Source organism: Notothenia coriiceps, unplaced genomic scaffold, assembly GCF_000735185.1.
Source record: "Notothenia coriiceps isolate Sejong01 unplaced genomic scaffold, NC01 NC01_scaffold00026095, whole genome shotgun sequence".
In the NCBI taxonomy this organism is placed as follows: Eukaryota; Metazoa; Chordata; class Actinopteri; order Perciformes; family Nototheniidae; genus Notothenia; species Notothenia coriiceps.
The window spans coordinates 256,278-283,813 of NW_011358796.1; the positions used below are offsets into that span (position 1 = coordinate 256,278).

Sequence of the window (27,536 nt, forward strand, 5' to 3'; positions counted from 1 at the left end):
TATTTTAATTAGCTACTCTATTAAAATTATAAGTGCATTAATGTGTTCATCATTGGTAAAAGGGGGGTTTACATGAAATACTTTATACAATAAACTGGGTAGCTTAACCTATAATAATATTGAATTATGTGTGTTGATTTACATTTTGTATAAATAAACCTAAATATTCAAGTAACTAAATATGTAAATGTGTGAAGTAAAAATAAGAGGTAACCCTAACCCTAACAAGAACAATATGTGTTAAAAAAAAAAACTGTAGTAAAAGTATAAAGTAGCACAAAAATAAAAATCAAATAAAGTACAAGTATGTTTTACTCAAGTACAATACTTGAGTAAATGTGTTTAGTTACATTACACCACTGGACTTTACCTCACAATAAATATATTTTCTGAAGGTCTGAAGACCGTCTCATTGATCCCGGGTTTTAAAGCGAGCCGTGTCCTCACCTCCAGCCGGGGAGGGCGCATCTCCAAGGGGGAGCGGGACGAGCGGGGGGCGGGGCCTGGAGGCACTGAAGATGCACAGCCTATCATGAAGTTTCTCACTACTCACCATACTGCTTACCTGTGCGCCAAAACGATCATACTGCCTCACTTTGACCGTCAGCGATGGAGATAATCAGATGAAATATGATGAGGATATTATCCTGTGCACGTTTGTCGACGACGGGAAGAAGAAGCAGAGCTGAGACTACGAGCTGCATTTATTCAGAATAACTCAGTAGCTCCAGCACTAACAGGTAACCTCTCTCTCCCTGCGAGATAAGCGTCTGTTACTCCACTATAAATGAATATATCTCAACATTACATTGCTTTATTAACCATGCTTTGGTTTGACTTGGAGAAATAATTAACATATATTTCCCACGAGAAGACCCTGAGACCTAAAGTTAAATAAACAGTGGTTTAATGTATTGAAGTACATTTACTCAAGTATTGTACTTATACGATATCGATATGAGGTAGCCTACTTGTGCTTTACTTGAGTATTTTTAGTTTATGCTTCTTTATACACCAATGGCATGGGCACAACAGTTTGGAAGCCAATATTGTACTTTTTACTATGACAAAATGAGTTACAAATTACTTTACAGATTCTGATTTTAAGCTAAAACAAAATATAAATACACTATGATATATCATAACAGTTAAAGATATCCAGCAATAATATATAAAGTAATTGAAAGAAGAAGAAAATAACTTTTACTTGTAACGAAGTATTTTAACACTTTAGTATTTCTAGTTTTACATAAGTAAAATATCTGATGTATCTTACCCCACTGTAAATATATGAAATGACAATATATTGTCAATTGTTTTTTACAACTGAAGTTTAAGATTGCTGGCTGTGGGGTCTGAAGAATGAAGTCAAAGCATTTATTTTGATACAAAAGTTGAAAACATTAATTTCTGTAGATTATAGTAATATAAAGTTGAGGTTTAATATTATAGTTAATATTATATTGACTTGACCTGTAGGTGTGGAGGGTTAGCTCCAATGGGATGTAGCCTGGTGTGCCATTTACTCAAGTACAAATTATTATGCAGTCTTAAAATCTTAAAACATATTTCACTTTAAAGCAATTACCACATTATAGGACTCACATTCATATTCAGTTTGAAAGAAAGGAAGGAAGGAAATCTGTCCATTATGTTGTTTTTTAGAAATTTGCCGTGACTTGTTGATGCTGTTCATTTTAAATTCTGGTTTAATGTAATTGTTTCTCCCATTTGTCACTGTAAAGTATACGGCCATATCATGTGTATATGTTCCCTGTAGTAATAACCCCAAGGGACCCAGTGAAGATTTTTAATTCAAATTATTATTCAAAGTGCACATGATAGGATTTACGGGATTTATTGTAATTAATAGTTTGAATTAGTTATCTTTGTTTAGAAAAAGGTTTTATTTGGAAAAACAATTCCATGGAGTGACAGTGACGATTGACCAAGTGCAAGACTTATTAATAAGACATGTGTATATATAGTGGTGGAAGAGTTCAAATCATTTACTGTAGGGAAAGTAGCAATACCACAAAGTCAAATACAAGTCTTATTTTAAAAGTTTGACTAAGTTCAATCATAGAACTAACTATATGGGATGAGAGGACAACACATTCAAGTACAGATATGCAGAATGGGATGTCGGTGTTATATTGTCATAGTATTGGATTATTATTATTGATAATTCAATCTGTAAATGGATCAAAAGGTAAAGCACATTTTGACTAATGTTGGGGTAGTTTAACCTAAAACAGTTCACGTTTGTATCAACCGATTGGATGTTTGTATGTGAAATTTTATTCTATAATGAAAAGTATTATAATACACATAATGTTTAAAATAGAATACAGATTAAAATGGACATTTTTAAACTAAAGGTAGGTACATATATACATTAAAACTGCACGGAAAAAGTAATATTCTTAGTAACCATTGTATATACTGTACATATCACATTATGTCACATTTTGTACATCTTATTTAACATGACATTCTGTCTACGTGTTTGTTTTTTAATCTTTGTCTCCATTTCAACATAAATACTTAAACAAGCACATCAAATAGTATAGTGAAAAAGTCCTGTTGAAACACGACAGTGTGTGTTTGTACGCTTTTACATTTTTAAGTGGAAATTAGGTGCAAACTTGATCAAAAATACACTTGTATTTGATTTATGTTGGTTTACAAATGAAGGCTCTGAAAATGTCAGTTCTCTCTTGCAATTTGTTTACTGCAAGAGAGAAGGAAACAAAAAGGCTCCTTAAAGATGTCCCAACAACTGCAGTACATATTTCAATGAGATGCAGTAAAATGCATTCTACGCAATTATGTTCAGTGATTTATAGTGTCACACAGACACTCTAAATCACTGAACATGTCAAACTGTCATCCATATCTAAGCTATCTTGGAACCGATTAGACCAGATCAGCCTTCCACTTCCAGCTCTGTGTCTCACTAACCTTACCTCCACCCAGGTGTGCAGATTACCTTTTCAAATCAAGCATAGCGTTCTAAAAGAAACTCTGTTTAAAGGCCCCTAACTATTGCACTCACCAGGTTTTGAATAACTGTTGTGCTGGCTGACTTTGATCTTTACACAAGTTCTTCAAGTTTAACATTTTGTTGTGATGTCAAGCATTTCCAGGCTCAACATTTTTTTTTTCATCGTGGTACACTCTGACAACTGACCTGGTCCCAGTCGAATTGATCTGCTCTACTCCCATTTTTTGAATGGCAGAATACATTTTAAAAAAGTAATCCCGAAACTATTCTGGAAATAAGGCCTCAAAATTAAAACGAGCAGATTATCAGTCTTGAAAATCACAATTATTAGCTTTCAAATCAGAAGAAACAAGTCTGGAAGTGTATTAAAACTCAGGAAAAGATAGATAGATCAATAGGTACTTTATTGTTGAGAAAAAGTTGAGAAATTATTATGTCACAGCATTGACAATCTACAAGAATTACAAAATTACTTAAAGGTGGGGTAGGTAAGTTAGAGAAACCGGCTCGAGATACACTTTTTGTTATATTCCAAGGAATGATCTTAACATCCCGATAGCAATGAATATATATATGTATATATATGTGAATATGTGCTTTGACAAAAAATCCATAAAAAAATGTCATCCGTGGAAGCCGTAGTACTGTAAAAAGCACGAGCCGGGCCGGCTAAAATAACAGGATGGCCTACCTGCCTGTCAGCCTTCCATCTGTGCACAAACTTATCTCGTGCCCTCATTGGTCATGTGCGCGTTTGTGTGTGTTGGAGGAGGGGCTCTGTAAGGAAGTGGCAGATTTTTTCCGGCTGTGTATTTTCAAATTCTAGCTGGTTTCTCCAAAATTACCTACCCCACCTTTAAGAATAGAATAAAATACAAATAAAACATTCAGAGTCGTATCCAAACACTATCTTATATACCAATCTATTTAACATAGAAAGTGGCTTGAAACTTAAAGTACAATATATCCTGTGAGGTAGTGTTAGTAGGCTGCGATGTGTATGTGCCTCACTTGTTGAAGTGTTGTAGAAATCTAGAAAAGAGTTTGTTCCCTGTCTGCGCCTCTTCCCTATGGCAGACCTATAAAGCGGGACCGTGCTGGGTCTTGGTCGGGCAGGTTTTATGACCAGAGCTCTGTCATTGCTCTGTACCATCCTCCTCCTCAAGGGCTGCCCTCCCCCTGGGGGCCCCTCTATGCCAGCTGTTTCCCTCAGGAGCTCCTGGCACTCCCAGCACTTTGGCGAGCGGAGGCGGATGCTGGTGTCTTGGTTTGTTTACGGTTGTGTCAGTAAGAGTGGAGTTGTGGGGACCATTCCGCTGTGCATCCCAGTCACATTCCCAAAAGATTACAGAGCAGCGACTCTGGCTCCAGGCCGACATGAAATAAATCAGCTTGACCTTTAACACCAGACCTTTCATTAGGGAATTCCAAACTAATTGCTTTACGATTTCATTGCGACCAGAAAGTATCTCTGAGTTGCTTTGACTGAACCTTTGAGAAGGCCGTGTAATGGTCTTGGTTTGGCTGTATTGACTCAACAAATTTGGATTTAATGAGGGGTTCCTTCACTGTCAGTCAGAGTTACACCGACTGTGTCTACGCTCCACCTGATCAACATATCAGAGAGGTTGCATGTCTTCCAATGGAGTTGACCTATTGTCTTTTGGCAACCTTTTGCAGCTTGCTCCATCAGATATGGTTTCACAGCAAGTGATCAAGATTAAGACAGCATAGCTTCAGCCTTCTTTACTGTTTCCTGCTGTAAAGATAATTGTAGATGTTGGAGGATGGGGGTGTGGTGGAAGTCAACAAGATTGTTTGGGGGAGGGACATGTTTGAAACCGAGCACAGGTCTTGTAGGCCGGTAGCTTCTTGTCATGGATTTCCACAGACTTGTCCAACATTACCAAGCTTTATGTCACCTTTGAAATCAGAGCCCCTCCTCATTCTGACTGACGCTGCAGTGGCGTGTACAAACGGACATACCTGAAGCGTGTCGGGGACAGGATGCTGTTTTAGAGCGTGTGCCCATAATTACGTAAATAAAGTATTGTTCTCATGTCATTGTTTCCCTCCCATTCTCAGGCTCCTGAATGCCGTCAGTCTGCAACTGTTGATGCTTTCTGCCGCCAGTGTGTTCGAGGCGGGCCGTTTTACGGGGCTCCTATTGTATCTTGCCTGGAGGCCTGTTGTAAATCATGTGTGATTCATAAAAAACAGGTTCTCCTGTCTGCCAGGTTTCATCTCCACAAACCTCAGAGACGTACAAATAGACTTTGGCCCGCAGCCATACCTCCCTGGAACTTCTTCCTTTACCAAACTGTTCTCCTGTCAACACTCCCCTTCACTCTTGTCCCCCCCCCCCACTGCCTTTGCCTTGCACTGGGCCAATGATGTTGTTTTCTTTGCGCTTGTCTTTGACTGTCCTCCATGGGAAGTACCTGGCAGCAGATGCATGTGGCAGGCTTCTGCCTGGACACGTCTGTCTCCCCCTCTTTCCTGCCTCCTCGGCCACGCAGCGTGAGAACGGCAGTATCCATGGCAATGAAGGAGGTGTGCTTAGGGTTTAAATGTTGTAGACAGAAGGATTTAGGCCTGAATGTCTGCACTTCTGAAGTTCAGAAACGTTAGATCAGCAAAGGCTGAGTATTTCAAAGTCTTTCAGAGTGGGGGAAAATGACCTCAAGGCTTTGAAGTCATTGCATGTAGTTCAGTGAAGCCATTGAGAAAATGCAACACAGTGAGAAGTTGATACCAGATTTGAAGATATAACAGTTTGTCTGTTCTTTCTTTCAGCAGGTTTTTGGACACACCGCCATCTCAACATGTGCTAATCTTCTAAGCATTACCCAAAATATAGTGAACAAGATTTTGAGCCGCCAACCCCATCAACAGTCTAGCACCTTGCCCAGCTTCCCTCATGGCCCACCCTTACGAGCCTTGGTTGCGGACAGCACCCCCAAGTGGCAGCTCAGAAGACATGAACATCCCCTCCTGGTGGGAACTCCACAGGGACGTCCAAACAGGGAGCTGGATTGACCTACAGACGGGGCAGAATGTCGGCTTGCCTTCAGTAAATCCTGGGAGCTCCATGGGGTTGCAGCACTCTTTAGGGCCCTACGGATCCGACCCACACCTGTGCAACCTGCCTCCATCTCAACTTGCTCCAGCCTCGCACTCATCCCACCTCTTCTCTCAGGATGGCTTCAAGATGGAGCCAATGGCCCCTGAAATGCTGCAACAAGAAGCGTACACCCTGGAGGAACCGCAGGAGAACGCTGTCTCCGCCCGGCCCAAGCCTCAGCGCCGCTCCTCCTCCAGAGGCGGGGGCCAGACTGCGTGTCGCTGCCCTAACTGCGTGCATGCTGAACAGCTGGGCCAGAGCACGGATGACAGCAGGAGGAAGCACATGCACAACTGCCACATCCCCGGCTGCGGCAAAGCCTACGCCAAGACCTCGCATCTGAAGGCTCACCTGCGATGGCACAGTGGGGACCGGCCCTTCGTCTGCAACTGGCTCTTCTGCGGCAAGAGATTCACACGCTCTGATGAACTGCAGCGCCACCTTCAGACGCACACCGGTGCTAAGAAGTTCAGCTGCGCATTATGCCCCAGAGTGTTCATGCGCAATGACCACCTAGCCAAACACATGCGCACACACGAGTCCCCGCCAGGACACGGGGAGGAGAGGGTGAATGGAGACGGGAGGATGGATAAAGGCTTCGATACACCCACCCCTCCTCAGTCTTCCTCAAACGTGTCCGACAACACAGAGCCACCACTGAAGCTGAAATGTGAGACGGACCCCTCAGTCTCCAGTGTGACAGGGCAGTCTGGGTAATTTCCTCACTTTCTGAGGCATTTTTTGCAGTTAAGGGCTAACATTTTTTTCCCTCTTTATCATAGAGGTGTCTTGGTTTTACAATAGAATAGAAAGTAGAAAAAAGGTTTGGACAAACTTTCACTGATGGAAGTCTGATGGGACAGAACGTGTTTCTTGTGTATCTATCAACTAGGCAAACTCTGATAGTATAAATGTTTTAGCACACAGAAAAACTGTAATTTATTCATAGTATAATTGACTGATTCTGTGGATTCAAGTGAAAGGTGGCTAAGGAGGCGATCAAGCTGAAGCTGCAGCTTGTTGCTGGACTTCTGTTGCTGCTAGAGCTTCTGCTACCGGTAGACCAAAGATTAACTGAAGGTAGCAACTTGTTTACAAAGAAATGAATCAAATGTATTGCTGGAGGTGTTGGAGAAATGTTGTCTCCAATACAGTTTAATACACTAATGTCAAAGGCTTTTGAACGGAGAAAAGAGACCGTTTTTTGTATAAGTCTCAGATGGTGTGTATCCTTCTGCGCAAGTTGTGATAAGCCACTGGAACATAATACAGCATGTCGTTTTTAAACGGTCAGTTGCCATTTGGATGGTGAAAGTTTGTGCGACAGAACTGTGTGTGTGGATGTTGTAAGTGATTAAATTGTACTTTTACTAAAATACAACAGACAATAATGCTATGGCAGCATGCTATAATGTTGGTGAATATATAATATAATATAAAAATGGGAATTGAATGCACTACAAAGGCGTATTTACCAAAAATGTGTGTTTCTGTTGCCACTTCTGGCATAACACGTAATGATGAGAATGTGAACACTGGTCCAGGTTACCAGATGAGAACAACAAGATGTGACAATGATATAAAAAAAGAAACAATTGTAAAGGAGTCAGAGTCACTGGAAGAGCTTAGCGTCATGATCACAAAAAATGGACGTGGAGAGAAAATGCTGCCTGATTAAAGAAATCCTTTGGTACATGCTGATGACAGCGATCATATTTGGCATCAACTGGACTCCACAGGGCGGTATGTCAACAGTGCTGTTGCTGAGTTACACTAAGCAGGGTAGTTTACCACAGTGCCCTCTGCAAGCACAAGATTTAAAGCTCCACCAAACAATGTTTTTATATAACCAATAGATTCAATTACTTGCCCATAGAAAAACATTGTTCCCATTCAACTAAATTACATTGTCATTTTTCTTTTGTGTATATGTCCTTGATCACATTTGTTTTAAACGGGCAAATCCAAAGAAACACAGGTCTTTCACCGAGGTATTGTTCGGTTTTCCATCTCCAAACTATATTGTGTTTTCACAGCTCTCATCCACGTCAACGTCTTTAAACGGTAAAAATATGTCAATTTTGCATCTACAGTTTTTTTTGCCGCTCCCAAGTGGCCAATAAAAGATACTGCTTCACAGGTCACAGGATTTCCTACTGATCCAGGTGTACCTCATTATGTGGGTTGATGCATTTCTTCAAAATACCATCAGCTCGATACCTATTTGCATGTTGGATCAAGCTATAGTCGCAATTATCGACAAACAGTCTGTAAAGGGCTTATCTCTCAACACATTAGATTAAGATCTCTTTGTGTGTCTGTAGTTTTTCAACTCATTTAACAAACCATTTTTGTAACACGACACCCATTGGATTCTGGATAAGCATGCAGAAAAAGGTTGCTAGCAATCTAGCTAATGAAACAAAATGCAAGAAAACAACAGGCAGAATAATTTGTTAAGGTTAACTTTCATAATCTATATGAATTGATCACTAGTTCTGTAGCGGGCAGTGTGAGCAGCACTATTAGGATGTATGTAACCAATCACAGTCATTAGGCTGAGATGTCTTTATCTTAGGGGCTTGCATTATTGGAGGCTCAATATTGCTGTATTTATGTATAGAATATAATAAATGGAAGACCATGTTTAAACATTAGTCAATTGCTGTGTTTTGAGTATTAATAATATTATTTGTTGTTGATGTTATTGATAGTCTTTTCTATGTTGGTCAGTAGAGCAAGATGGACACATTTTTGAATTGGTTGCTATAGTAAATGTTTTAGTTGACTGCAATAAAATAGATTTTAAAACGTTTAATAAGTTAAGTATCATGGTGTAATAACTTGTATTTAATCTATTGTTGTCTTTTAAATAAAAAAAATTATATTCTGTGTCCATGTTGAAATTTTATTTATGGAAGATGTGCTAACTGTCAGCTATTATTTGCTGTTAAATGTTTTATTAATTATGACAACACACAACACTATTATATTATTACTAGTATAATTATTAAGAGTAAAGATGAAAGTAGTTTTAGTCAAAGTACTTATAGTCTGGGCTGGATCTACCATATGGGCAACCTGGGCATCTGCCCAGGGGCCCTTGAGCTAAAGGGGCCCTCAGTGACAGTGATTTTGTATTAATTTTTTCTCGATAAGATGATATGGGCTTACAGTTACAGTAAGTCCTATATTAAAAGTGTGATGCTCTCGAAATGTATTAAATTCTTATGACGGAAAACATCTTCTTGCTTTACTACCATATTGATTTTCTTCTTTTTTACTTTTATAGAGTACCCGATGTCCATGTGTGTCTGTTTGGGTGGTAGATTGGTCTATTACAGAGAGTTTTCATTCATTATTTACACTTCATATTGTGTATTCTTGTATACTCTATTGATATACATATATATTTTCGAAAGTACAATTGTCAAACTTGGCTAAAGCCCCCAATGTTGCTAGATCCAAGCAACACCCCTGGTTCAGCTGGAGGGAATTAATGAAGTGATCAGTGAAGAAGTTTTTGATACTGTAAGGCTGTGTACAGCATTTACTGTAAAAATCATACACAATTATTCTTGGGGGCCCGTGAGCTGTAAGTATTTATAAAAAGGTTTTTACGTTTCGAACTCATGATCATTCAGTTGAATCATGTCAACGATTATCAAGATAAATGGGAGACCTTTACATTTGAAAAGTTATACAATCCTGTTTCCTCTTTATTATTGTTGTGTATTAAGTGTCAATTTATGGCTGCAACAAAATACGGAGGTAAGAAAGGGAAGAGGTCTGAATACTTTCTGAATTCACTATATCAAAGCATTTATCTTATGTTTATTACTGAATTTATTTCACAAGTGGGGCATTGTGAATTGTTTTGAAATATTGAATATGTTCACATATTTCATACGTCCCACAAAATTAACTACAAGGTTAGGTACGAATTACTCTTTTTAAGCTATTTTCATTCTGAGTTGCGTACTTGCCTTCATCGTCGAGATGCCGGCTTGAGGTGCTGTTAGAAATTCAAAGTTGCACTAAAACATAAGGATGATTCATACTGAAACCATCTGTTCAATACATTCATGGTAAACATGATACATTTAATACCACAATGTAACAGCTTGTGGTAGTAACAGCTGCTAAATCATCTACACACGTTATATTAACGGAGGTTAAAACTACTTCAAGGGAACGTTATGTCATGGCGTCAATAGTTTATTCAAGACGCTAGAGCTGTAATGCCCAGAGTTTATGCCGGGTACGTAAAAGCACCGCTAGCTGTAACCGGAAAGAGAATGATCCACAACAGGAAATTTAAAAAACACATCACACACAAGTCCTGGTGGCTCCATTTTCTAGCTAGTGTTGAACTTGTTTTCTCCAGTTTTGTGGGACAGAATTGTCTATTTCATTTTATTGTTGTATTGAAACGAGGAATTTTTCAAGATGGGGGGAGGCGATTTGGTAAGTACGAGCTATCTAAACCGCTTTTCTGTTATTAGACCATTGATACACAATTCCATTGACAATATAGTCATTAAAAGACGGTCGTTTGTTTACTGGTGTCTATACATATTTTACAACATGAGCTAATGTCTACTGGGAATGGGAAAGCGCTTCCTCAGCTCGGCACACTTTCGTTTTAGACCATTCCTATATTTTAATAGTTTGAAAGTAACGGCTTATTTTCGTTAGCTTAAGGTCAACGAGCTGGCCGTTAGCTAGATGTAGAGCTGGGAGAAGTACTCAGATCTTGCACTTGAGTAAAAGTAGAAGTACCAGAGTGTAGGAATACCCTGTAACAAGTAAAAGCCCTGCATTCAAAATGTTACCCAAGTAAAAGTACAAAAGTATTAGCATCAAAATATACTTAAAGTACCAAAGTAGTCATTGTGCAGATTGGTCCATTTCAGAATAATATATATGATATGTTTTATAATGATTGATCATGAAAGTGTTCTCAAAGCTGGTAAAGGTGCAGCTAGTTTGAATGAATTTGTATACTGCAGGGTTGCAGGGTAGCTTGTGAATTTACTCCAGATAGAACTAAAGTCTGATTTAACACTTGGTTATATTTCACATCATTCATCCAGATCTGTAAAGTAACTAAAGGTATTAAATACATGTAGTGGAGTAAAAGTACACCATTTACCTCTGAACTGTAGTGGGGTGGAAGTACAAAGTAACATACAATTTAAATACTCAAATAAAGTACAAGTCTCTCAAAATTGTACGTCATTACAGTACTTGAGTAGATGTAATCAGTTACTTGACACCACTAGCTAGATGTTAGTGTCAACTGTTAAAGTTGAGATTTTCGTTGAAATATTCTGGCACACATTAAATGTATGTGCATACACCCGAAAATGTTATTTTGTAGATTGTATGTTAGCCATCAGATTTGTATACACATACTGGGTATGTGGAAAGTTTTGGTTAAAAGGGTAAAGTTAAAAATGTTATTAACAAAATGAAGTTTACGCTAACGCTGGTACATGATCGTTTTTAAAGTAAGAGCTACTAAATGTTGTCCATCTTGTCTTCTGCCAGAACTTGAAAAAGAGCTGGCATCCCCAGACTATGAAAAACATTGAACGTGTTTGGAAAGCTGAACAGAAACATGAGGCCGAGTGCAAGAAGATTGAGGAACTCCAGAAGGAACTGAAAGATGAACGAGCCCGAGAAGAAATAACAAGATTTGCAGAGACAGCAGGATCCATCAAGTGAGTTCTCTGATATTGTAATGAAAGTTATTTTGTGGTTCTCAGAAAATGAGTTTCTGATTCATATATTATCTGATGACAGGAAGAAGGATGATCGGCTGGACTGGATGTACCAGGGCCCCGCCGGCCAGGTGTCCAGAGACGAGTACCTGATGGGACGTGCCATCGATAAGCAGATCACCGACCAATACGAGGAGCCCGAGAGCGGCCCGTCAGCTGAGACCGGCCTCCTGCCCGGCTCCATCTTCAACCCCTCTACTCCCGCCTCTAACCTCGACCTGGCTGCTAAGATCAGGGAAGACCCCCTGTTTGAAATCAGGTAAGTGGGGCCCGTATCTCTGGTCATTTGTTCTGAAAATATGCTACCAGGTGCAAAGGTTTAATATAATCATGTTTTGTTGGTTTTCTAAAGGAAACGTGAAGAAGAAAAGAAGAGAGAAGTCTTGAGTAATCCAGTGAAGATGAAGAGAATTAAGGAAATGGTAAAAAAAAAACAATTTTTTGTAATATATACATATTTTAAGATCTCTTTCTGTGATATTTTCTAACATGCTAACTTTGACAAAATGTTAATAAATAAAAAAACTCACTCATATCTGACAATTTGTTCCTTCCTCTGCAACTTCCAGTAATGATTCTACTAACTTTATTAACAGAAGACAACTTCAGTTTGCATTTTTATATTTTGTAAAATGATTGGTTGGTTCTCACACAGCTGCGCCAGAATCTCGACAAGAAGAAGAAGAGGAAGAAGGACAAAAAGGAGAAGAAAGACAAAGAGAGAAAAAAAGAGAAGAAGCATAAGAGAAGGAGTTCAAGCTCAGAGGAGGAGGAGGAGGAGGAGGAGGAGGAGAAGAAACACAGGTATGTGAGGGGACTGTTGAAAGCTGAAGTGAGGGACTTTCACTTTTTATCAATCATCTAGTGCAAAGGGCTTTATTATTTATTATAGTCTTTGATCTGTTTTCAGGTCACATTCCAGAGATGAATCTTCAACAAACACCAAGTCTCGTTCCCATCATGTCCCGGGCTACGGCCTGCAGGTCAGTTAGCAGCAAAGCACTATTTCATATACTGCTTTTTACCATGCATTTACAACTCCAGTCATTAATGTGGCTCTCCCCTCTCAGTTCCCGGCTGGCAGACATCACCAGTCCTCCGCTCCCTCCCACTCCGGGCGCCGTGAGAGGAGCCGCTCCCGGTCGCCTCACAGGAACAGACAGGAGGGCCACTCCCACTCCTCTTCCTCACACAGAGGCGACAGGAAGAACGAGCCCAAAGCCCCCAGCCAACAGAGAGACCGTTACCAGAGACCGAGGCACCCTGTGGCCAAGTAAGACTTCACAGAAGCTATAGTCCAAATACTGACATCAGAATCGGTTTTATTAAGTTTTACACGAGAGGAATTTCCTTTGGTAAAAATTGTGCATACAAAGACATAGAAAGAAGAATACTATAACAGTACTATTATAAAAGCTATTTTAAGATTATTGTAATTAGGGGTGCAACAACTAATCGACTTAATCGATTACCAAATTAGTTGCCAACTAATTCAGTCGTCGATTCGTTGGTGACGTCATCACGTGTGTTTTAGGCGCCGTTAAGCTCCATTGTATTGGTCTTTTTATCGGTACTGGAGACATTTAAAAAAAATATGTCATATGTATTATTGCTACAAAAACATATACAGTAATAGTCCGAATAGTCGATTAATCATTTCATTCATCGATAGATTCATCGATTATCAAATTAGTCGTTTGTTGCAGCCCTAATTGTAATAAATAAAATATGTGAGAAACTGAGTACAGTAAAATATGACGAATACTGTATTCAAAGTGGAGAGCTGTGCAGATTTAAAAAGATGCTCACTATTCTCAGATGAAAGTTTTGAATTGATACGGATCAAGATCTAATACTGGAGTTTCCGTCCATTATTAGATCTCAAATCTTCTGTCTTTTTACTGCCATGGTATATATCAGTATCTCTATCTTTTTAGATAATATGCAGAATAACTGCTTTGAGTCATTATTCTCAAGTATATTATACAAATCTGAATATTAGCAATCAGTCAGCACAGCTTTTAGTTTTGTCTTGCAAAGCTACACTACAATATTATAAGTATTAGTATTTGCTCAATTACATTCCAGTGGTGCCTACGCTAGAAAGAAAAAAGAAATCCAAAAGTTAAAATGTATTTAAAGAAAGTAATAGATATAATTAAAATGTCACAAAAATATGTATCCAAGCCATTATTCTGCTTCAATCCATATTTGTTGGCATTAAGTGTTTAAAATAACCATTTAACTTCCAGGTTGCTGCGAACAAAGAAAGTTTTATTCTTTAAAAAAAGTAAATCTGAGGAAAAAACACTAACTGATTAATCCTTTCCTTTCTTAAATCAGCTGATGCGTCAGACATTCCAATATTTATTTGAAAGCGTCCTTTTATAATGCTAATTCTGACTTAGGCATTGCCTTATCCCCACCCACACTGAATGCACTCCAGTAATTCCCCCATGTTTCTTTGTGTCTGACGTAGGAAGCTCTCTGCAGAAGAGCTGGAGCACAAGAGGCAGGAGATGATGGACCAGGCCAAGCAGAGGGATGAGGACAGGGAGAATAATGTGAGGAGATACAAGAAGCAAGACGAGCAGGAAAAGCAGCGGGAAAAAAATGTCAAGCGTGACCGGCACGCTGGGTTCATTCAGTAAGTTTCTGAGCAACATTGACACGGAAAATAATCATAGGCTGTGGAAACCTTATCATCTGTCTGTCTTAATCCACATATAATGTCCTGCAGGTGTCTCTTCATTCTTTTGCATGCTTGTTTTGTAACTCCAGTAACACTCACCTTTCCTTCTTGCAGTGATATGAAGCTGGAGAGTGCATCCAGCTCCTCCTTAGAGGACAGAGTGAGGAGGAATATCCACTCCATTCAGAGGACGGCAGCCTCCCTGGACAACTTCATGAGGAGATGAAAACACAATTATTATATGAACTGATTTTTAACGCTTGGAATATGCCACCCACTCCTTTATCTGTCTCTTCAATGTATTGAACAGGTTTGCTTGTTTTAATGCATTCAGGATTGTGTGATGGGAGTCTGTCAGATACGGGACCATATGGCTTCAGGCTCACTTGGGGCTTTTATTTTGAAAAGTTGTTTCCACAATGGTAACATAATTTATATTTCAGGCTATCATGGCTGATCTGTTCTAGATAGTTTTGTAAAAGTCATTTAGTTAATGTGATCACAACTTTGTGCAGGATATGGTTTTAGATTTTACAGTTTCACAGACGCTGCTTTTATTTTTGAAATATATGGTCATTACTTGGTGTACACCTGTAATAGGCAATTGGAATAAAACATATTTCCAAATCTAAATGTTTTTTTTAAGGTAAATTTGCTAAATGAAACATGCCAGGTTCAAATATAAACCTGGCAAGCATATTTAAATCAACACCCACTTTATTAATGCTCCATATCACAAAACCAAAAATGCAAGTACAAATACAAGATGAGATACAATCTTATTAGGGCCCGAGCGCGAGAGCGCTAGGACCCAACGGCGTCCTAGCATGAAGTGCGAGAAACCTATTGTTATTGGTGGAATTATTATTATTCTGCACTTTAGACCTTTTTTTGAAGTGTAAGCAGGGGTAAAGTGCTATTTTTTACAAGTGGGGGGCCCCACTTGTAAAAAATAGCACTTCTTGTAAAAAATAGCACTTTACCCCTGCTTACACCTATATGCCCTGAGCTGATTATCGAGCCTTCGCCTACACACGGCGGCGTGCGTTGCCGCTTCAACGCTTCTGCCCATTCACTTTGAATGGGGTGTGTAGGCGAAGGCTCGATAATCAGCTCAGGGCATATAGGTGTAAGCANAGGGTGAGAGACATATGTCATTTCCCGGAACTAACCACCTCTAACTCCGGACGTGGGCTCTACCCACTCCAACAAACAGGAAGACCTTCCAACAGCAGAAGGAGAGGAGCTCGTTCCTCTGTGACCTACGATGACAGTCCTCACTGTAGTCCAGAAACCAGTGGAGAAGACTATTCGGGGGAGGGAGCGGGGGGAAACCGGGAGAGAGCGTCAAAATCCCACCCCACCAAAAGAGACCCGGTCGGTCGACGTATCCCTCCAGCGGCGCGGCGCATGGGCCCCAAAGCTCTTGTAGAAAGGTAAAAGTTTACTACTTTCGTTGTCTGGACACGAACACCGCCAGCCCGGCAAGCGCTTAACGACGTCTGAAAATAGAACGTATGGGCATTAAAATGTATTAACCGGGGTCTAGACACGGAACCTATGTATGGACGAGAGACCCCTCCAGATGTCTTTAAGGAACCTGGAGTACTGAAACCAAACACGGAGACACGACGTGCACAAGTTGACACCCTGGAGTCTCTGTCACACAAGGAAAGGTTCAGCGTACACAGTTTAGATTGAACTTAACGTGGTGTCCCCACCTGGGTCAGTTCGATATATCTTTGTAAGAGTTCCGTACTTAGCTCACCTTTTGCCGTCTACGTGGACTCGGTTAAAAGTGAACAAGTTTCGTTTCCGCACTACACTTTGAATCATTTCGATTAAAGTACTATATGCGCACGGTTATAAGTTTCAGGACAGTAATAACGCCAAATAGTTACACCACCTTATACTCTTTGTTCTTATAACGGTAAAAACTTTATTCGCGCCATTGTACCTTTTTACACTTTTTTCAGTTCGCATACTCATGAACAGGCCTATGTGACATAACACTATGATGAGTCGACCACATTCTCGTATTTAATCGACAATAGAAAAGTACATACTTTTGTTACACTAACACCAAACGTCCTTCACATTAGAAATTATTTGTGTCATAAAGTTTTTAACCATTGCAGCTTCTTAACTGAGGTGTAATGTTTGAGGTTGTATTTTATTACATCTTACTACACAAGCCACCACACATAAACAAATAACTACACACTTACAAATTGGAGATTTGTTTTACAAGTAAAGTTATTCTCGAATCACCTTCTCTCTCTCTCCGTGGATTACACCTCACCAGGTATCATGACTCATGAAAACTGAGCTCTTTTCACTATCAAGCCATCCACCGTTGATGTCATCGTATAATCTAAAGCATTAACACTTTCCTCGCGTATCCTCTCTAGCCGAGGAGGTGACACATCATCTTGTGACTTAGTAACTAATCTGAGCGTACGATCGCTTTTCTTGGATTGATGAATCTTAGGTACGACCGGCCCATTTGAAATTTGTACGAAGTAGATGGAGTATACACAAGGCTCCAAAACGGAGAAACGGATACACTACACAGATCATGAGAAGCCAAATTATCTAGTTTGATGAAACCAACAAGGATCTCTTTGGCCTGAATGCCAAGCATCATATCTGGAGGAACCCAGGCACCGCTCATCACCTGGTAAATACCATCCCTACAGTGAAGCATGGTGGTGGCAGCATCATGCTGTGGGGATGTTTTTCAGCAGCAGGAACTGGGAGACTAGTCAGGATCAAGGGAACGATGAATGCAGCAATGTACAGGGAGATCCTTGATGAAAACCTGCTCCAGAGCGCTCTGGCCCTCAGACTGGGGCGAAGGTTCACCTTCAACAGGACAACGACCCTAAGCACACAGCCACGATAACAAAGGAGTGGCTTTGGGACAAGTCTGTGAATGTCCTTGAGTGGCCCAGCCAGAGCCCAGACTTGATCCCGATTGAACATCTCTGGAGAGATCTGAAAATGGCTGTGCACCGACACTCCCCATCCAACCTGATGGAGCTTGAGACGATCTGCAAAGAATGATGGGAGAAACTGCCCAAAGATAGGTGTGCCAAGCGTGTAGCATCATACTCAAGAAGACTTGAGGCTGTAATTGCTGCCAAAGGTGCTTCAACAAAGTATTGAGTAAAGGGTATGAATACTTATGTGTACATGTGATATTTGAGTGTTTTATTTTTTATTAATTTCAAAAATGATTTTAAAACTTTTTCACTTTGTCATTATGGGGTATTGTGTCTAGAATGTTGAGAAAACAAATTAATTTAATCAATTTTGAAATATGGCTGTAAAATAACAAAATGTGGAAAAAGTGAAGGGGTATGAATACTTTCCGGATGCACTGTATATGTAGAGGAGAAAAAAGTACATTATTTAACTCCCAAGTGTAGTCGACTCAATGTATATTTAGCATGCAATTGAAATACTTAAGTATAGTACAAGTGTGTCAACAAAGTACTTCAGTAAATACTTGAGTGAATGTACTGTTACATTGCACCACTGGTAAAACTGATCCATTTTATAAAACATAAAAACTTAATTTATTAACAACTTACAATATTTCTATATACATACACAAAGATATTTGTATTGCACTTTCACATTGAAATACACAGAGCCCTGCTTTCACATCAATGTGAAAGTTCTGCTAACGTACCAATTATGGCTGCACCATATTAAGGTAAAGTGGACATTGCAGTATTTGTTATACATTTTGCTGAAATATGTATTGCTAGTACATAAAAGAAACATAATAATTCCAAACAATTAAACCCAAATGTTGCTCAGGCCAACTTTAGGCTCTGCTTTACCTGCAATCTTTGAAGGGCCGAGGGTTCTGACCTCATGGCTCTGTATTATTCATTAGAAGACATCTATGACTGTGAATTCTAACTCTTATCAGCAGTGTCTGTATGTTCCAGGGCTCTGGGACCTCTAATCATCCTCTGTACTGTTTAATACCCAAACACCTCCCCTCTCTCCAGGCTAAAGAACTCCCCACTTTTAAAGACAACGACTTCCTGAATGAAGGCCAGAAGCTGCAGATAGGAGACGACAACAAGAAGTACTTTTTGGAGAAGCTAAAACGAGACGTGGAGGTAAGAAACATCACAAAAGGGTTTGACCTAGTCTGCTGTAGAACTGATGCGCTTCACAGCAACTCAGAATCTGATTGACAGTTTACACTTTAGCATCTCTGAATTGCTTGAACAAATTAGAACTCAATACTTTTATGACAGTTTAACCAAGTATTGAAAATAATCAAATACCTTAAGCTGGGATCGATATTCTTCTTTACTTTTACTCTGAGACTGTTGCTAATTTAGACTTAAATCTAATACTGTACTAACTGGACTCAATTTAGGTATCTTTAAATAATTAACGAAAACATACGATCATCTAGTAACTCTGGTGCTATAAGGATACAAAAAAGTTGATTTTGTTCAGTGTGATTCATTTTATTTCAGTGAAATCATACTGCAGTTATACATAGTTCTGTTTAAATCTGACTATATTGGGGTTTGACAATTTGGAAGAAATAGCTACTTGTGATTATTTGCCCGATACAATATTGAAGGGATTGATCATGTTGCATTATTATTCCCTTTATCATTGAGGATACATTTGAAAATGATCATTTTGTGATTTTCTGTACCAAACAAAGATATATTATTAAATCCATAGGAAAATATTTGTAGGCCATCTATGCAGCATTACATTCAGAATAATAACGATTTTAGGAAAAATTGCACCTCCTACTGTTCAAATAATGCATGAACCCATATTGTGGTTTTGATCACATTTAAATGAATTGTGCAGACCTATGAGCTTTCACACTTTAAAGCCGGATGAATTATTTATTTAAGCACTTAGGGCTAAAAAAGCTACAGACACAACATTGATATATTATCACCTTTTTATAAGTTTGCGTGGCTAACTGTTGGCAAGCAGTTGCTGGTTTACACATCCAGCTAACCAAAATATTTGGTTAAATAAAAACATGATGTGAGTTTGGAAATTAGTACATCTCTCTTTTTTCAATAAATGTTGACATTTGGACTTCATCGCCCTACTCTGGAGTTTATGGAAATGTTAGTATCAAACTTGTAGGAAAAAATCCTAAGCAGCCACTGCTGTCATCTGCAAAATAGTATGATAGAATTCATATGATTAAAGCAGCTGTAGGCAGTCCAAAAAAAGAAACACTGAATAAAATACAAATACAATTGTAGCAGTAACCTATTATGAAGGATTGCATTTGAGTGCCGTCATGGGAAATATCTCTCCCCAACATCAATGCCAAGAAAAAGTGAACAGGTAAAACCACTAACATCACCGCCTGAGCTCCAGTGAAAAAGAGTGAAACAATATGTCATATTAAACAGAACTTACATGTGGCTCTTACAATAAATGTAGCCAAAGTTTTATAAAGAAACAGGCTTTAAAAAAATTGAATAGACGTGTAAGAAAGTACATTTTTGAATTGAGCTTCAAACTATTCGGTTCAGCCCTAATGTATTCTGCTATTTGGGGGTTTCCCTTTCCTGTAGTGTGTTCTAAAGCTTTCTGTGCATGTGAATGGTCTGCAAAGGCTAAATCCCAGAGTTTCTTTCCCACACACGCTTTTACACGGTTAAGGGGCGGGACATTTCTGACACATTTGTAAGCGGTTGACCAATCACACTGAGCGGGCCAGCTAACCAATCAGAGCAGACTGGGCTCTGGTTTCAGACAGAGGGTGAAAAGAGGTGCTGCAGCACAGGCAGTATGAGAAAAACAAAGAGCTTTTTGAACATTAAAGCATGGAGACATGTCACAGTAGACTGTAGAGGCACTAAATACTGATATGAACCTGAAGATAAGCATGATATGTCCCCAAAAAATAATTCAGACCTGTATGACCACGGAGGGCAGATGTGTAAGTGTGTGTGTGTGTGTGTGTGTGTGTGTGTGTGTGTGTGTGTGTGTGTGTGTGTGTGTGTGGTCGGTCAGTTCCTGGCCACCCTAAAGATCATGGACTACAGTCTACTGGTGGGGATCCATGACGTGGACCGGGCCGAGCAGGAGGAGATGGATGTCGTGGGGGAGGAGGAGGAGTACGAGAATGACGGGATGGGCGGAGGCGTGCTCACCGGCTCCTTCGGGACGCCCCCCGACAGCCCCGGGAACCCTCTGAACTGCGGGGGGTTCTTTGGCCCCGGGGAGTTCGACCCCTCTGTGGACGTTTACGCTATCAAGAGCCACGACTGTGAGGATCATGTTTGACATTTATCTCGTTAAGAAGGAAGAAACAATGATGGAAGTAGGAAGAATAACTCCAGTCTATGTCTATCGAGCAGATTAACAGATGAAGCTGCGGTCCTTATACAACAGTGTTAGAAAATGTGTGAAATAAAGCCTGGGCTTTTGTTATTCTCAGGTGAGAGTAAAACCCTGTGATGTGTTGTTGTAGGTGCTGTGAAGAAGGAAGTATACTTCATGGCTATCATCGACATCCTCACGCATTATGACGCTAAGAAAAAAGCTGCACATGCTGCCAAAACTGTGAAACACGGGGTGAGTACAGAGACTCCATCATCATCATCCAGCAGTATGGAAATTAAGTTTTGAGTAATTTTATCTTTATTTAATCATTATTATCACTCGATTCAATAATACAGTATTACCATAATTCTGTTTTATGTATAGTCTGGTTTTTTTCACTTTTAATTACATTATACGTTTTCACCAGACTGCTACAACAACTTGTAGCCATTCACATGCGACTTCAGTTGCTCCCCAAAATGTTATAAAATTCAAACAAATCAATAGGACATTATGATTACTTCATCTAAATTTTATGTTCAAACAAGTAACAAAGTATCAATTAGAATAACTTTTTTTTAATCATTATTATTATTATTGCCAATCACATGTGCTCCCAGTTAGCATGTGAGCTACATACAGGTAGCTACAACAACCAAACAGACAGTTAACCCAGTGGTTAGTTTCTCTAGGAAATCTTTAAAAGCATAATGCTACAGAAGTAAGCGTTAGCGGCTAGCTGAAGTTAACACTGGCTACTCACTTTAATGCTGAGTAATACATCCCAGCTCACATTCTAGCTAGCTAGTTAATTTAGAACAACCTTAATATAATTGATGCTTTGCTGAGCTTGCTCAAATAGACTGGGAGCATGTGATTGACTGAAATGTGAGGCAAAAATGACATTAAAAAATAATCTAAATTAATAAAAAATAATCAAGTTGTATTTAATATTTGTATTATCATGTCACAAGGCCCATGGAAATGTTCTCCATGCCACACACTAATGAAATGTATTAAAGGGGTAGTTTGGATGTTGGGTTAGTGGGGCTGTATGAGCTTATCCTAGCAGTGAATACAGTAGATGGCAGACACCTAGCACAGCAGCTAATTACCACCATTCACCTGTAAAAAAAATACATTTTAGTGAATGTTATGTTCAGAATATTTTCATCACTTCACTTTGCTGTCAGACATTTCTTTCTAACGTGGAACTAAAGTCGCTATCTATGCTCTCTCTAATGCCACCAGACCACATTGCCAAAAACACACATTTTTACTTCAACGCAAAAGAGAGTTGTTTAAGTCTATCGCTGCAGAAAGTACGTGTTATCAGCCCCACAATAACTCAAACCGCAGCTGTAGAACAGCAACTCCTGCCTTCTTCGAGTTAGAATGACTATTTTTCTCAATGGAGTTTGGTATGGAAAAGAGCATAAATATATAATCTCATAGAACCCCCACCCAGCATCCATACTATTATTTTTTTTATTTAGTATTGCTCCATCCATCTGATTTTCTGCCTTATTTACCTATGTCTGTCTGTCAGGCGGGGGCAGAGATCTCGACGGTGAACCCGGAGCAGTACTCCAAACGATTCTACGAGTTCATGTCCAACATCTTATCATAGACTCATCTGCCAGCCACGCACCATTTCCCTTCTCCTTCACCTCAGTGTAGGATCCTTCTCCCCTCTGCCTCTCTACGCCCCATAACAGGAAAAAAAAAACTACCAGCATCCTCCCACAGCCAGCAGCAGTCTGGAAGGAAAGGATGCACTGAGCCTGTTACATTTTCACACGCACCTCCCTCGTCCTCTGCAAGGAAAACTCGTGAAACCGCTCGCTGAATTCGGAACAACTTCCCGATAATCTCCCTGTTCTTTTTTAAAAATGTCTGCTCCTCGTTACTCCTCACGCCAGCACGGAAACTGTCTCACTAATGCCTTGAACGAGTGTCAGCTTCAGCAGTACAGTAACAGTCCGTTAGTACAGTCTCTTTGATTTCATGTTGTTGTTCTTACGGTTTCTTTTAGACACACACACACACACAGATGTAAAGAACTTGCACAGAGCTGAATGGTCAGATTGCATGACAAACTCTTTTGACAGTTGCCATGAGGCTTCTCTCTCAGTAACAACAAAGTAACTCAAATTACTGCTGACAACAGGAGATAAACACATTAATATATAATGGTGTATTAAGTAAATTAATGCAATATCAAAAATGCATGGCTGATGTGTACATGAGTCTCCAGCAGTAAGTTGAAACATCAAACCACTGAACTTAGCATCTGATTGTTATGACGAAAATAACAAAACCTGAAAAAAACATTGGTGTTTGAATGTTACGTTGCCATATTGTTTTTGAAATTTGAACCGTGAGCTTGGTCTAAGAAAAAAAACTCACATAAAAAGGGGAATTCTGCAGCAAATGTTTTATTACCATAAGGATCATTTTTATATCTTGTTTACATTAATGTAGCAATTTTGTGTTTGTATACAGTATTGTTTTGTTACCAACAGACATTTGAAAAAAAAAGTTACTTGAAAATGATCATTGCATATTAAAGGGAGTTTTATCTTGTTTGTTGTTGGGCTAATATTTTTTCTTCAGAATTTACCACAGTGCTTACTATCTCCATGGCAACCACCATATTACATCTACTAAGGAAGATTAGGGATGCTGAGGAAAACGTCAGACAAAGCTAGTTTTTTAGATTGTCAAAAATAACAGTGCTATCATGAATCAATAATATTCCACTAAACAGAGAGTAGGGTAATTGTGGCAGGTAAGAATCACCTAAATGATATACTGCACTGAGACTTCGAAAACATTTTGTTTTAAAATAAACGAACCAGCAGAGACCAAAAAAATCCGTATTCATACACTTCCCACACCGCAACATGTAGTGGTGGAAAAGTACTCAGATCCTCAACATAACACAAAGTACTAGTGAAAACATACTCCATCACAAGTCAAAGTCCTGAGTTGAAAATGTTACTAAAGTTAAGTATCAATTGTGCAGAATGCCTCTTGTGTTGTATTACATAATGTCTGTTTTTTCATTAGCAACATGAATTTTTTTTTCAATTCAACAGCTTTATTAGCATGACCATAGTTACATACAGTATTGCTAAATCTATAGAAGCAACATCTATACACAAATGCATACATATAAACTGCTCAATTTTGAACATAACAAGAATATGGTTCTGTTTTTTTAATGTTGACATGTCAATGTGGAGCAACTTTTGGAAAACGGTAAATAAGTAAAAGTATAACAAGTGTCAAATAGTGGAATAAAAGTACACTTTTCTGAAATGTAGTGGAGTAGCAGCATAAAGTAGCAGAGACCGGCAATACAAGTACCCCCTAAATTACCGAAGTAAATGTAGTTCATTAAATTACACCACTGCCAACTTGGAAGCTTATTTTTGAACAACAAAATCATTTTAAGCCTCTGCATGGTTGGTGGGTGTTCAGAATACATATTTAGACAACAAAAAAATGGCAGATCATAGTGTATTCAATTTGTTCTACACGGTAATGTTTAAGTGTTATCAGTGAGACATGCTGGAAAAAAGCAGCCTTATAGACAATAACGAAAGGTTATAACTATATTTTCCATGGTCAACCCTGCTTGTGTCTTTAATGTGAACTTGTTAACCCTGGTTATACAAAAATTAAGTATTGCCGACGTAGTGAAAGTTCTTCCACCAATAACTTCAGTCATGTCGGTAGTTTAAACATGTTTATTTTTTGAAGAAAAGAAAGACAGAACAACCATTGTTATTTTTATACAAAACGTGTGTGTTGAAGTGTGGGGAGAAACAAACTCTAGTCCATCCTGGCTTTCAGGGTTCGTGTGGTGATCTTGTCCTTCTCACTGCCAGAGAGAAGAAAAGGCTGTCAATCACTGCAAACCTGTCAATCAACATCAAACCGTCTCTGTACTTACATGACATGGACGACCACTCCCATTCCAGACACGGCATCTCTGTCCACCGCGTTCAGCATGGCCTGGGAGATGGTCTCAAACAGATCCTCAGGTTCCTGCACACACAACTCATTTCTCAAATAAAGCACTCAAGATAGGGATGGGTATCGTTAATGTTTTAACGGTACTCTTATCAGTTCTTTTGGAGAAAAAAATAAGGTAAACAAATTGTGAACGGGGGGGCGTAGAGCCTTGGTGTTGGGATCAGGGGGTCACAGGTTCAAACCCTACTGCAGTCAGCATGTCGTTGTGTCCCTGAGACACTTCACCCCAAATTGCTCCTGTGGGGATTGCACAGTATTGAGTATGTAAGTCGCTTTGGATAAAAGTGTCTAACAAGCGACAGGGGTAGACATTAAGGGTAAAATGCCACTGGCCCTCCGGACCGGTGGAATTGTATTATCACTGGCCCCACCATTGTAACCACTGGCCCGGAGCATTCGTCCAAAAAATATATGAATAATGAAGAAAATGAACACATTTGCTACAATAGTAATTTATGCACTTACTACTTGTACTACAACATTTGAATCATCAGTTTTTCCTCAATTGTTCATATTTTGTTTATTAAAATAATGATATTGTGGTCATTGCTAAAAAATGTCTGCTATTATGAGTATTATTATTTGTATAATGCGCTTTCTGCCTTCCTGTCATTAGGAGTTAGAAATGTAATGGCTATGTAATAGATTAGATTAGAACCTTCATTATCCTAAACTGCTGGGACATTTCCCTATAGCCAATACCTTTATATTGTCTTCACTTACTTGTCAGCATAGGTCGGCATTGATGTAAAGAGCCGACAGAAGACCTTGTTTATATTGGCATCATATTGAGAGGTGCAGCCAATGACGCGTCCTAAAACCAGGAAGTATGCTGCTGGTTCCCTCGACAAAAAAGCAATGGGACTTCTCCACAGGGTTTTGGAAAATAGCTGGAAATTAGGTCTGTGGAAAACAAACCCGTTTGATAAATGCACGTTTTGTTCAGCCGGATAATCTCCACATGTCTACCCTACTTTTATCATTTTCGAATCATAAATCTAATCGATAGATTATAAAAAGGTTTTAGGACGCGTCACTGTACCAGTAGAAAACAACTCCATCGATCAAGCTGGCTGAAACGTTCTCTCTCTCTCTTCTTCTCATACTCCCTGTCACTCTCCTTTAACTCCTCCGGTGACTTTCTTTTATTTGAAGATTGTTTTTTGCCCGGCGCTTGGCCGGTTGCCGCTGGTATTAAAAACATTTTGGCGAATGGTTAGGTGGCGCGATAGTCTGTAGTGAAGGAGCGCGCTCCCGCTCATGGGAGCCTGCTCGCGCTGCGCAGCAAACAGCTGTTTGCTTTTCACCCAACAACGANAAACAAGGGGGGCTGCGTCGGGCCGATGATCGTGTTGCTTTTAATCACACAAAGCCAGATTAAATTAGAACGACTTCTCCCACCTTATACTTTTCTCCATAGTGCCGTGGTTCATTGTTTATTAATGTGTTTCAGCGGCATTTACCGACCGCTGTAGTGCTGCTCTTCCACCGTAGTGTATTCTCCCGTTAGCTCAATACAAAGTATTCACTGTCTGACTGTCACACAAGCAGCTGATACATATCCCCAGTTCCCCTTAAGTGAATGTGTTTCAGTCTGAATTGACGCTGTTTGGCATCACAATGCTGTTATGAAAGTTTCTCTGTTATAAAATGGGTGAGGTTAGCATAGCAACCGAAGCTAAACTGACTATCTTGACTACTTGTTGCTATCCTATTGTTGCATAAGCCGTTTTCTACAGGCACATTTTACCTTTTCATTATGATTCTACTTGTGATAGTCGGACATGACAACCTGTGCAGCCCATGTATTGATTCCATCCGATAGCTGCTATCATACAAAACAACTCTTCTGCCTGCTCTCAGTAATGATCAATAACAGCGAACGGATGGTCAAAGTAAGGCACAAATAAACAGAACTTTGCTCAGCACTACTGCTTGTTACAACTTTTATTTGCCGTACTCGCCTTTAACTGTTAGCTCAGGTTAATCTCACCCCCCTCCGAAGTAAGCGTGACGTATGCGGTTCTTGCTTCTAGACCGACAATTTTTGGGTGCTTGAAAAACACCGGTTTTCGGAGCTTAGAGGTGGGTCCGCTGTGGTGTGAACAGGAAAAAACGGTGATTTTCAGGCTCTAGCTCCGAACCGGCCCTGGAACCGCGTTGGTGTGAAAGGGGCATAGGTGCTCCATGTGGGCTTTCATGTGCCGTTTGCTGAAGAGTGGCTTCCTTCTGGCCACTCTACCATAAAGGCCTGATTGGTGGAGTGCTGCACAGATGGTTGTCCTTCTGGAAGGTTCTCCCATCTCCACAGAGGAACACTGGAGTGACCATCAGGTTCTTGGTCACCTCTCTGACTAAGCCCCTCCCCCCCCTTTGCTCAGTTTGGTTTGGGCAGCCAGCTCTAGGAAGAGCCCTGGTGGTTTCAAACATCTTCCATTTTCAAATGATGAAGACCACTGTGCTCGTTGGGACCTTCAATGCTGCAGACATTTTTCTGTACCCTTCCCCAGATCTGTGCCTTGATACATACCTGTCTCT

General features: G+C 39.7%; 3 protein-coding genes and 1 long non-coding RNA gene across 5 annotated transcripts; 3 read left to right on the forward strand and 1 right to left on the reverse strand.

The window, feature by feature from the left end:
* Nucleotides 1–565: 565 nt before the first annotated feature.
* Nucleotides 566–8,989, forward strand: sp6 (Sp6 transcription factor). Of its 2 annotated transcripts, none has more exons than XM_010783955.1 (2): nt 566–740; nt 5,804–8,989. In XM_010783955.1, the coding sequence occupies exon 2, from the start codon at nt 5,928–5,930 to the stop codon at nt 6,846–6,848; it is 921 nt and encodes a 306-aa protein (XP_010782257.1). In that variant the 5' UTR covers nt 566–740; nt 5,804–5,927; the 3' UTR covers nt 6,849–8,989. The 2 variants fall into 2 exon arrangements, with proteins under 2 accessions (XP_010782257.1, XP_010782258.1); XM_010783956.1 differs by having other exon boundaries at nt 5,807–8,989.
* A 1,396-nt stretch (nt 8,990–10,385) lies between these two features.
* cwc25 (CWC25 spliceosome associated protein homolog) lies at nt 10,386–15,236 on the forward strand. The gene is made up of 9 exons (XM_010783958.1): nt 10,386–10,598; nt 11,685–11,857; nt 11,940–12,176; nt 12,270–12,339; nt 12,573–12,721; nt 12,828–12,900; nt 12,988–13,190; nt 14,397–14,564; nt 14,724–15,236. Exons 1-9 carry the CDS (start codon nt 10,581–10,583, stop codon nt 14,833–14,835), a joined length of 1,203 nt encoding a protein of 400 aa, XP_010782260.1. The 5' UTR covers nt 10,386–10,580; the 3' UTR covers nt 14,836–15,236.
* A 3,187-nt stretch (nt 15,237–18,423) lies between these two features.
* Nucleotides 18,424–23,542, forward strand: LOC104956479 (phosphatidylinositol 5-phosphate 4-kinase type-2 beta-like). The gene is made up of 4 exons (XM_010783959.1): nt 18,424–18,748; nt 20,643–20,898; nt 21,103–21,206; nt 22,504–23,542. The coding sequence occupies exons 1-4, from the start codon at nt 18,563–18,565 to the stop codon at nt 22,582–22,584; spliced, it is 627 nt and encodes a 208-aa protein (XP_010782261.1). The 5' UTR covers nt 18,424–18,562; the 3' UTR covers nt 22,585–23,542.
* Nucleotides 23,543–24,693: 1,151 nt separating this feature from the next.
* On the reverse strand, nt 24,694–25,062 carry LOC104956480 (uncharacterized). The gene is made up of 2 exons (XR_799564.1): nt 24,916–25,062; nt 24,694–24,843 (listed from the first exon to the last, which is right to left on the reverse strand). It is a non-coding gene; the product is annotated as an uncharacterized lncRNA (long non-coding RNA).
* Between the last annotated feature and the right edge of the window lie 2,474 nt (nt 25,063–27,536).

Bases quoted from the DNA above. Each gene is read 5' to 3' on its own strand.
- sp6 (XM_010783955.1), top strand. From the start codon at position 5,928: ATGGCCCACCCTTACGAGCCTTGGTTGCGGACAGCACCCCCAAGTGGC.
- cwc25 (XM_010783958.1), top strand. The intron at 12,340-12,572 runs GTAAAAAAAAAA...GTTCTCACACAG, and splicing joins TGAAGAGAATTAAGGAAATG to CTGCGCCAGAATCTCGACAA. The intron at 13,191-14,396 runs GTAAGACTTCAC...TGTCTGACGTAG, and splicing joins CCGAGGCACCCTGTGGCCAA to GAAGCTCTCTGCAGAAGAGC.
- LOC104956479 (XM_010783959.1), top strand. From the start codon at position 18,563: ATGTTCCAGGGCTCTGGGACCTCTAATCATCCTCTGTACTGTTTAATA. The intron at 18,749-20,642 runs GTAAGAAACATC...GTGGTCGGTCAG, and splicing joins AGCTAAAACGAGACGTGGAG to TTCCTGGCCACCCTAAAGAT. The intron at 20,899-21,102 runs GTGAGGATCATG...GTGTTGTTGTAG, and splicing joins CGCTATCAAGAGCCACGACT to GTGCTGTGAAGAAGGAAGTA.